General features: G+C 48.1%; 1 protein-coding gene across 2 annotated transcripts in view; it reads left to right on the forward strand.

Annotated features, from left to right (window-relative positions):
* CPSF2 (cleavage and polyadenylation specific factor 2) overlaps window positions 1-10133 on the forward strand; it is a 187365-nt gene extending 177232 nt beyond the window's left edge. For both annotated transcript variants that reach the window (XM_085626508.1, XM_085626507.1), the window contains one exon: window positions 9589-10133. In XM_085626508.1, coding sequence (XP_085482634.1) covers window positions 9589-9681 — 93 coding nt within the window. In that variant the 3' untranslated portion in view covers window positions 9682-10133. The remainder of the gene's footprint in view (window positions 1-9588) is intronic.
* The last annotated feature ends 266 nt before the right edge of the window (window positions 10134-10399 follow it).

The raw sequence follows: 10399 nt of genomic DNA on the forward strand, positions 1-10399 counted from the left end.
TTACAGGGGTGCAAACTCCTTTCCCAAATGTAGCATAATTAGACACGGTCTTGGTTTAGGGAAGGAGCGCTGGAACGGAGGTCTGATTAGCAGGCCTCAGTGCCTTGTCAGAGTCAACAATCAACATCTAGTAGCTCAAAAGGGGGCAAAACATTTAAGGGGGCGTGGGGTAACTGCAACAATACCATGTTCCCTACAAAAACTATTTCCAGTTTGGACAGTAATAGTGTGACTGTCCTTTTGAAAGAAGTCTGCCAAAGAGTTTTCAACCTTCCTAAACGGTTTGTAAAATTAATTTAGAATATCTTACAATTTGAAATGAAAGAGCCATATGTTAGGGTATTGATTACTAAGAGACATAGGAACTAAATTGGTCGATGCTATAATCTGCAGATTAAATATAATAGTCAAATTGCCACTTTTCACAGATTACACACAACAAATTAGCCATACATGTTCCCTTCAGTTTGAATATTGTGCTTTTTATCTTCAAATTGAATAGCTTACACCAGTGTTTCATAATCCTAGGAGTTGAGATCCCTGTAGGTTTTGTGGAAGGCTACTGTAGAGTCAGTCAGTTCCCCACTCGCCATCAGTATTGAACATTAATACTGAAAAATGAGGTTGTTGGCTCACAATATTTTGAACTTAAGCTGCTATATCACTCAACTAAATGTGTGCTAATATCTGGCTTACACTTTGGTAATTTTTGTTTTTTTCCCAGTTAGCTTGCACTTGTTTGGAATTCTATGGCATGCTTGTTTCAGAATGTAGATTTCAGACGTAGTAGCCAGGAAGGCATTAAATCTCCGCTCTAACACCCAGACTACTAATTTCCCAATTACCATTACAACTGCAGAGTTACTCATGTATATTGAAAGTTGTGTGTGTAACAAAGAACTTTTTAACCGTATCTACATTTTTATGTAGCAACACTATACCTCTTAAAGATGCTATAATTTCAGTATGTAATCTCATAAGTAAACATAAGGATGAGGTACTTCTTTAGGTATCTAACTATTAATGGCTTAATCTCGCTATTGTGCATGGGGTTTCTCAAATATGTGTCATTAATGCGGAGCAACCTGGGGGGGGGGGGGGGCGTGGCTAGCGAGACAACATGGCAGACGCGAGCTGTTAACGCTCCGTCCGTGAACCCTTCATTATCCTGAATATCATCCTTCATCGTGACCATCCACGCCTGGAATGCACAGAACTCGAAGTGCAAGGCGTTGCGGTCACTGAAAAAGTGTAGCAGTGCCTTAGAGGTTGATTATAGATGAAGTTATCGCTGCAGAGACATTTGCGGCCTACGAGCCCGATGGCCGTGAGGGGGAAGACCAAGGCGCTGAGCTGCGGAGCCGCTTGACCTGCGATGGTGCCCGCTGCCGGGGGGAACACCCGCACAAGGTGGGGAGTGTTACCGCAAATGCCCTGCTGCCTGTAAACTGCGAGACCCACTACGAGGAGAGGAGACGAACCAGTGCACACCCACCGGACGCGGCAGGCCCCGCTAGACTTCCGTAAGGTAGCCCTGTCCGAAATCAGAGGCTCCCCCTGAAGGTATCGATGACTGGCACCGCGGCAGGAAATGCCAGATAATGGTTCGGACCCCGTGTGTGCTCCCATATTAAAACGCAAGCTGACCTGTGCGCGGCGGTGCCGTCCCGCACTGCGGTGCCACCCGAGCAGCAGGCCCGGCCGTGGCCTGCGAAACAACTGGGGTCTCCATCCGAGTCGCTAGCTGCCGCCCTCCGAGCAAGAGACGGTGGTGAAACGAGGGCCCCAGCACACGCACCTAAACAACGGAAAAGGTAGGAGGCTGCAAGTGACATAAGCGGAGCGCAACCGCTGGGACCCCGCCGGGAGGCAGATCTCTAGAGGCAGACCCTGTAATTCCCGTGGCCTGTACCCCCAACAAACCAACGTAGACTGATCCCAGCCCAGAGGAAGTGCAGGCCAGAGAGACCCGGGGCCATCGTGATAGACGGCGATTGAAAACCCCAGCCCACGGTACCGAGTGCAGTGCATGCGAACCCCTGGGCTAGATGAGAGCTTACCTCCCTGGGGGCATCAACACGCTAGCGGGCAGTCCAGAGGGCCTAGGGAGATGAGATAGCCACACTGCGACAGGCAGCTGGGTGTCCGGCACCCAGGAGCGATCGTGCAGACAGTCTGCCCACGCCGTGACCATCCCAAAGAATAAGGAGCTCCAGTAGGGTCCAGTGGATGACAAAAGAGGAACTCCTCTGGTGGCGCAGCTTAAGATCATTGCGCGCGACGCCCTGGGCCCCCGGGAGGCTCAATGCGGCTGAGACGGATTCCTGTTCATGCGCTGAACTAAATTCGGTAGGGGAGCTGCCGATTGGAAGTGCTGCGCTGTCCAGGGCCACACATCTGAAAGCAATAGCGACACCTTACCCTCTGGCCTCTACATATCCATCCGCTACATGTGAGGGCCCTTGCGCCATATCCGAGACGGACACAAGAGCCGATATAGGGAGTCTTGAGACGGTGCGCTATCGGGCAGCCCTGGTTGCGAACCCTGCACTGAGAAGGCAGACGCGGTGCCGTGAAGGGGAACCCGCTTTTGCCTGCTGGACACGGAGTGTCGCTGGGTGCTACCATATACCACGGGAGACCCACAGGCACATAATGTTATTGGCCCCCGAATGTGTTGCGTCGGATATACGCCAGGAACGCAGCATCATAAAGGTAGACACTGATTAATCCTGAAAGGGGCCCACTGTCAGCCAACTCTGAATCCTGACTGTAGACACCTGGTAAGGGCTCACTAAAGACCCACAGAACAGACCTGACGGCCGAAGCATTAATCTGGAGCGTGCTGAGTTGACCAACACCCCGGACCGAGCTACGTTGTCGAGCGCATCGGAGCAGTGCCGTCATCTGTTGGACGTGAATGCCTACCGCGCAGCAGCTAGTGATGGGCAGACTTCGCAATAATACACATCAAGGTGCCACACGCACAGGCAACTCGGAGCCTCTGTGTATAGAAGAAAAAAACTCAACAGATCCACCAAACACGACATTGGCAGCTAAACTAGACTCCGTGCTAGCAGCAGTGGAGAAGATCGGCAATGCACTGGAACAAACCAGAACATCCTTAGAGTCCAGGATTGATAAGGTTACCTCAGACTTTACTCTCCTGCATGCTGACCACCGTAAATTAGCTGAGAAGGTCAGTCTGCATAGCCAGTCTCTTACAGAACTGAAACCTGTCATTCAAAGTCATACTGCTGCCCTACAATATATCCTGGATCGCATGCACACGCTAGTCGAAGATGCGGAGGGTCGCTCCCGACGCAACAATGTTTGCGTGATAGGTCTCCCAGAGGGAGAGGAGGGATGAAATCCGGAACACTATGTTGAGCGTTGGCCCCAGGAAATATTGCCCCCGGGGATGCTGTTGCTGCATTATGTAGTTGAAAGAGCGCACCGAGTACCAACACAGACCACCTCCGGAAGCTAGACCATGACCGCTCCTCTTCAAACTCCTTAATTATAGGGACAGGGATGCAGTATTACGTGAGACCCGAAAACTTGCTGACCTCAAGGTGGGATGAAATCAAGTTATGTTGTTTCCAGACTACACAGCTCTGGTGCAGAGGCGCAGAAGCACTTACACGGCAGTGAAGCGGCAACTTTTTGAACTGGAACTGCCCTATTCCCTCCTGTTCCCAGCCAGATTGAGAGTGGTGACGAAAAACTGAGTCCGCCTCTTTGACTCACCTGCAGAGGTTTGGGACTTGCTAGAAGAGTCAGGCCTATGGTCTGGAATTCGTCCCCTGGCCGCCGATTACACCAAGAACCCTGGCAGAAGAACCCACCGACTGGGGAGACACGCGAAGCAGGGACATGTGAAGTCAGTGACTGTGGCGCCCAACCCGGAAAGGAGCAGACTGGAGCGCCAAGACGCCTTAAACATTGTTTCAGCGCTAGGAACTGTGCAGTATCGGGAGCACCAGGAAGTGTGCTCCACTGATTCGCCAGCGGCCAGTGGCTCATCAAGCCCGGGCCCAGACGATCATAATGAAACAAGGCTCCCCCGAGGTGACTCCACAGACTGCCGATGATATCATCTGAAGGAACACCACCGCTATGAACTGTGTCGGAAATGGTCCACGCAAGTAGAGACTTAATAGTAAAGTTTCTGGTTGTACATACAAATGTGTTCTGGGCATCACTGATGCATCAGCTGCCACGATGTGTACTCTGAACGTAAGATTTGTCTTCACCTGGTGCCAGTAATCTGCATTGCACATGTGTTACTGTGCTGATAAACAGAGAAATAATGATATCTTGTTATACCACAGCGCAGCATGTCACAATCACTGCCAAATGCTTGACACCTATGATGATGCAGCAGAGGGTAACTAAAACATATATTAAATATTAAACGCGTCGAACTGAGAGATCCCACTAAAAAGGACCACACAGATAGTTCCACCACACACTGATATAAACACCAACTATGGGTCCACCATATATATACGACCGCAACCCATAGCATATGCACCCTGCGATTATTAATAGCTGTGCACCGACATGGTTGGCTACTAGATGTTAACTCTTTTAGACATGAAGGGGATGGTAACATTGTAGTCGAATACACGCTATACATACCCTCCACCAGACATTGCACTGGAATAGTTTCTTTCTTGTCATTGTTGACACACAGTTTGGACGGGCATCTTTGTAGTGTTCACCCCAGCCGTTATATTGTTAAAAGTTCTATTGATGTTTTGGCTACGACAGACCAGCTCGAAGTCCCACATAGGGAATACATGCTCGACAACACACCACCCGCTCCTGCTCCCAATGACGTTCACACACGATTGCCATGACACAGGTTAACATACTAACATGGAATATACACGGAATGTATACACCCACAAGACGATGCTCCTAATTCGCCTACCTGCAAGACAGTCGGTTGGCATTGCCTTACTGCAAGTAACACACGTCTCAAACAGAGTTAAAGAAGTTGCGTAAGCGATGGAGGGGACCGGTATTTGGTACCACGTACTCTGCACACGCGAGAGGCACACTAATCTGGGTGAGGGCAGGAATCCCTTTCATACATGAAGAATCTATAGTTGACAACGAGGGTAGATACACTTTTGCGCAAGGGAGATTAAACGGTCAAACAATATTGCTGGGGTCCATATATGCCCCGAATGTAGACCAACCCACCTTCCTTGTGCAACTATCGTTGAAATTAACCCCCTGGACTGGTATTCCCTGGGTGTTTGGAGGGGGATTTCAACTCAGTACTCAATGTTGATATTGATAGGTAATTTACCCACCTCAATAAAACCTCAGCTATATCCAATGCCCAGGCACTCACGGACTGGCTCACAAATTGGGCGATCATGGACATCTGGCGCACTCTTAATCCAACAGAACGTATCTACTCCTATTATTTAGCGGTACACGGCCTAAATGTGCAGTTGGATAGGTTGGTGGGTTCCCAGTCACTGCTCCCCTTAATTAAGAAGATAGAATACCTTGGCCGGACACACTCTGATCATAACCCCCTATGGATGCAACTTAGCTGGGTGGCTGACCTTCCTCCCATACCAACATGGCGTCTCCATACAAACGCGCTGGAAGACCTAGAGTTCCGATCATCATTAGGGACGGCCATACTCACTTATTTTGAACTCAATGAGGGTACGGCGAGCAACACACTCCTAGAGTGGGATGCTTGCAAAACGACGGTTAGGGGACACTGTCTGGGGGCCACATGGAATATACGCAAGCAGTTGACCTCCTCACTCACAAGAATAGAGGCACAACTGCTGAGGTATGAGCGGGAGGGGGAGGGCAGAGACTGGTCGGCTGGGGCAGCTGCGTGCGGAGCTTGCGGATTTGTTGGAACGTTTAAGATGCCATAATTACACAGCACATACAGCCCGCACACATGCATCCGTGACCGGGCGGGCTGACTACTTGCCTGGTTGATACGGCAGGACAACGCCCGTGCCCCAATAGAAGCTATACGTACGCAGACAGGGACTCTGTTGTATACGTAACAGGAAATACACAAAGCTATGACAGAGCACTATACGCAGTTCTATCAATCTAAGGGGCTCTGTACTGAGCATGAATTAGAGGGGTTTCTGGGTTCCATACAACTGCCTACAACCTCCAGGGAACATCAAGCAATCCTTAACGGCCAGCTCACGCTAGAAGAGATCGGAGACACCATAGGATCTTTGGCCTCCAGGAAAACGCCTGGGTCGGATGGTCTACCGGCGGAGTATTACAGGGCGTACCAAGTGTCTCTAACGCAAAGGCTCCATGCCTTATATACTACTGCCTTGGAAAAACAAGAGCTACCTCCCTCGATGCGCGAGGCGTATCTGGTGTCCCTCTTAAAACCAGATAAGGATCCCACGGCACTTGGCTCCTACAGGCCTTTGGCCCTACTTAACACAGATTATAAGATACTTGCCAAGGTGTTAGTCGATAGATTGGCGTCGGTAGTCCCTATGCTGGCTCATGCCGATCAAAACTGCTTCGTACTAGCACGAGCACCTCCCTTAACTGGAGGCATTTTTTTAAAGTGGCAACGGACGCTGCACAGGAGTGGCCTAGAGCGGGATGTTTAATTCTGGATCTAGAGAAAGCCTTCGATTCTTTGGAGTGGGACTACCTTTCTGCGGCGCTGCTTAAATATGATCTGGGCATAGGGTTCCTTCAGTTAGTTAACTTATTGTACACAGGCCCTACGGTACGTTTGCGGCTGGGACCACACATATCGGATGCTGTTCTGGTGCGTAGAGGCACCAGGGAGGGGTGCCCCTTGTTTCCCCCTCCCTCCCCCCTCCTGTTTGCACTTGCTATAGAGCCACTGGCAGAGGCAATGCGCACCACACTGGGAGATGGTATACCTCTGGGGGATGCAATACACCAGGTATCGCTATATGCGGATGACCTCCTAGTCTATATCAAAGACATAGAGAGGGTCCCTGAGCAGCTAGCGCGCCTATTACAGAGTTTCACCGCCTTCTCTGAACTAAAAGTGAATGTCAAAGTCCTGCACATACGCGTCCCAAAAGGGGAGCCGAGATCCGAACTTTACCATTAATGGCAAAAAGGTGCAATGGATAGAGAACACCTTCCACTACCTGGGTATCCGGATTTATCGGAAACTGAGGGACCTGTTTGACAGGAACCTGGGAAGAGCCCTGACAGCAATACGGTCACAAACGCGCTTTTGGGGTACACCACCGTTGGCAGTAACAGGCAGAGTGGGCCTGGCCGAGATGGTAATCCTCCCCTGGCTCTTATACTATTTTGCCAATCTGCCTTTGTACGTCCCAGCGTCCTTTTTTGCTACACTGACTAGCATCATCAGAGACTTCATATGGGGAGGCACAAGACATAGAACGGCGCTAGCGAAACGATACTTACCTACCGACCAAGGGGACCTGCTTTGAGCATTACTATTTAGCTGCTCAGCTGCAATGGGTAGCGTGCTGGCTTGCAGATAGATATCGCACAGGCACGGCTACCGCACAACCACCTTACTTGATGGAACAAATTATTAGACTTTTCCACCCTGCCGTTAAGTCGAAGACCCCAACACTGCTGGTCCTTGAAGTGGCGTATAAATGCTTTCGCAGATATCTGTCATCACCCCTTATGCACCGGCAATACCGCTGCAGGGATCCCCTAACGAACTTAGTGCTCACAGCGCAGCAGATTGTGAACTGGCTCGAGGGGGGTACCCAGACACTAGGAGACCTCTACCGCGATGGGACACTCCTACCATACACGACTCTGGTAGACGAAGAGGGGTTCCCACCGGGACAGTTTCTTACACACCATTCATTGATAACCACGTTGGCAGCGAGGTGGGGAGACATGACTTCTGAACCGCACCCACACCTCACCATACAATATCTACATGTCATGGGACGTGGCAGACACCTTATATGCTGGTTTGCCGCCTCCCTTAGGACCCACGTCGTCGTAAGTGGGAGCTCGACATGGGGTGCCAGTTGCTAGACCAGGAATGGACACGAATACTGGAGAGCCCGATGCGTATGCCCAGGAACATGCGATTTAGGCAGATTCAATTATACATTCTCCAAAGAGCCTATCTCACACCTGCCACTATCAATTGATACTTTCATCGCACAGACGCGACATGCCCAAGGTGTGCTGAACCAGGAGCTGACCTGATACACATGCTATGGTGCTGCCCCCGGATAGATGCATTCTGGAGCTCAATAGCTAGAATGTTACACATATGCACAAGTCGTGAGCTGTCTTTTGAATGGTCAGTATACTTACTGCACAAATGTAGGAGGACGTCCGCCTCAAAAGTAACATCTAGTTTCCTGGATCTGGGGATAGTGGTCGCTAAGCGGCTCCTCACTAAACAGTGGAAATCGGCGGATCCACCACTTGCTCGGACATGGCGCCATTCATTGCTTGCATGGGCAAAGGCAGAGAGTATCGCTATTAGGCGTGATGAAACCCTGGGACTGCGTCAAGACCCAATAGCAATACATTGGAATGCCATCTTGCATGAGCTGCAGCAGACAGAAGAGGGAGGACCTGAGGGGCAACCCGCCGAGGGATAGGAGTACAGCTAGAGTGCGCCACACATGCCTTTACGGGGTGCGCCGCGATATACCATAGACAAGTAAACACGAGTTAAATATATACGCAGGGGTAGACATCACAAACGGGAGACACCGAGTGAAGTGCATGTACGAAAATACAATGTAAGTAGGAGAGGGGATGTGGGAAAGCGATAAGATGAGCGGGTCAATGTCATAGTTCATGTTTTATTAGTTATTCCATCTGTTTATAGACTCAGCACTACAAAGCTGGGAAAATGTTGCAGAATATCATAAACGTTCAACATCTATTTCATTGCAAATATCAGTAACCCTCCATAATGTATAACGATGACTGAAAGACTAATGTACATGCTTTTCAATAGATAACTGTTTAGACGCACTGATTATGTATGCTGCGTACTATACAACCGACGTTAAATAATGTACGACATTTAGACCGCAGATACAAATGGAACATTATATATGTCTTAATTGTTTGATGATATATTGCATGACAGCTGTCACCCCTCATAAAAATGTATAAAATCAATAAAACCGATTTAAACCCCCAAAAAAAATGCATAGCAACCTTTTTGCTTTATCAAGTATTTAGAATATGTAGAACCTCCGTAAAATAAATATACCCAATGAGTATCTGTCCACCCATTGTTAGCTCTTCGTTTTGGGGCGAAAGGAAACCCTGTTTTTTTTTTCCTTTTGATTAAAAAATTCTATTAAATACAACACTTGAACCTATTAGCATAACCTCACTCCCATCAGTCTTGATAATAATGGTCACTAATTTGTACCAGTTGTTGAGTCATACAATTCTAATAACTTATTTTACAAGAGGTGCACTGTTTTGTTGCTGTGACGGATAATCACTGTGTGTTGGCCAAACACTTTTCGTGTGCATGACTCAACCCCTCTAAGCAGTCTGTTCTTCCAGAATCATTTTGTTAAAATGTAATCCTCTTTTCTCTCCTAGACTGAAACTGGACGCATTGGACTGGAGGGTTGCCTGTGTGAAGACTTCTACAAAATTAGAGATCTTTTATACAGTCAATATGCCATTGTTTGAAGAAGGCTATTCGTGATGGACAATATAAGAGACGCTGAATTTTTCAAAAAATTTGTATATTTTTTTTTATTTTTGCAGCTTTCACTTTGTAGTTTTTTTGTTTCCAACTACATTTTGAAGAGCCAGTTGTTCAAAAAAACTGAAATGCTGAAAGAAATGGACTAATGCAAAGCCGATACGGAGGGCCCCTTTTTGAATCGACATTCCAACATTCTTGTCATTTACAAACACGGTTGTGCAGCTGAGGCTGCTTGTCTGTTTCCTGCAGGACTGTCAGTGACAATAATTCTTGGCGAGGGGTGGGACTTGAATTCAGAGTCTTACCACTCAGTATGTTTACATGATTCAGAAACGGCATTACTTTATCAGCACAGAATCGGCAAGCCCAATAGTTGTGTTTTAGTTAATGTAAATTAAAAAGGAAACTGCCCTCTAGAAATCCTTTCAATTTATATCATAGTGGCTTGTGTTTTTTTGCGGTGAATCAACACCAGTATTAGGCTGAGTACAGAGGGATGGAGTTCAAAGCTCTACAAAATATATAAAACTGCAGTCGAAAAAGTGTAGAGTCTTGTAATGGTTGTGCAAAGTGAATGAATGATTTAGTTATTACTTTGAATTTAATACACATGTTTAATGGCTGCAAAATTCTAGGGGCAAAGTAGTGCCTTGGTTCTGCAGAAGGCACATGGAATAAGTGTGCTCAATTCTTTATTGC

This window comes from Triturus cristatus, chromosome 9 (genome assembly GCF_964204655.1).
Source record: "Triturus cristatus chromosome 9, aTriCri1.1, whole genome shotgun sequence".
NCBI lineage: Eukaryota > Metazoa > Chordata > Amphibia > Caudata > Salamandridae > Triturus > Triturus cristatus.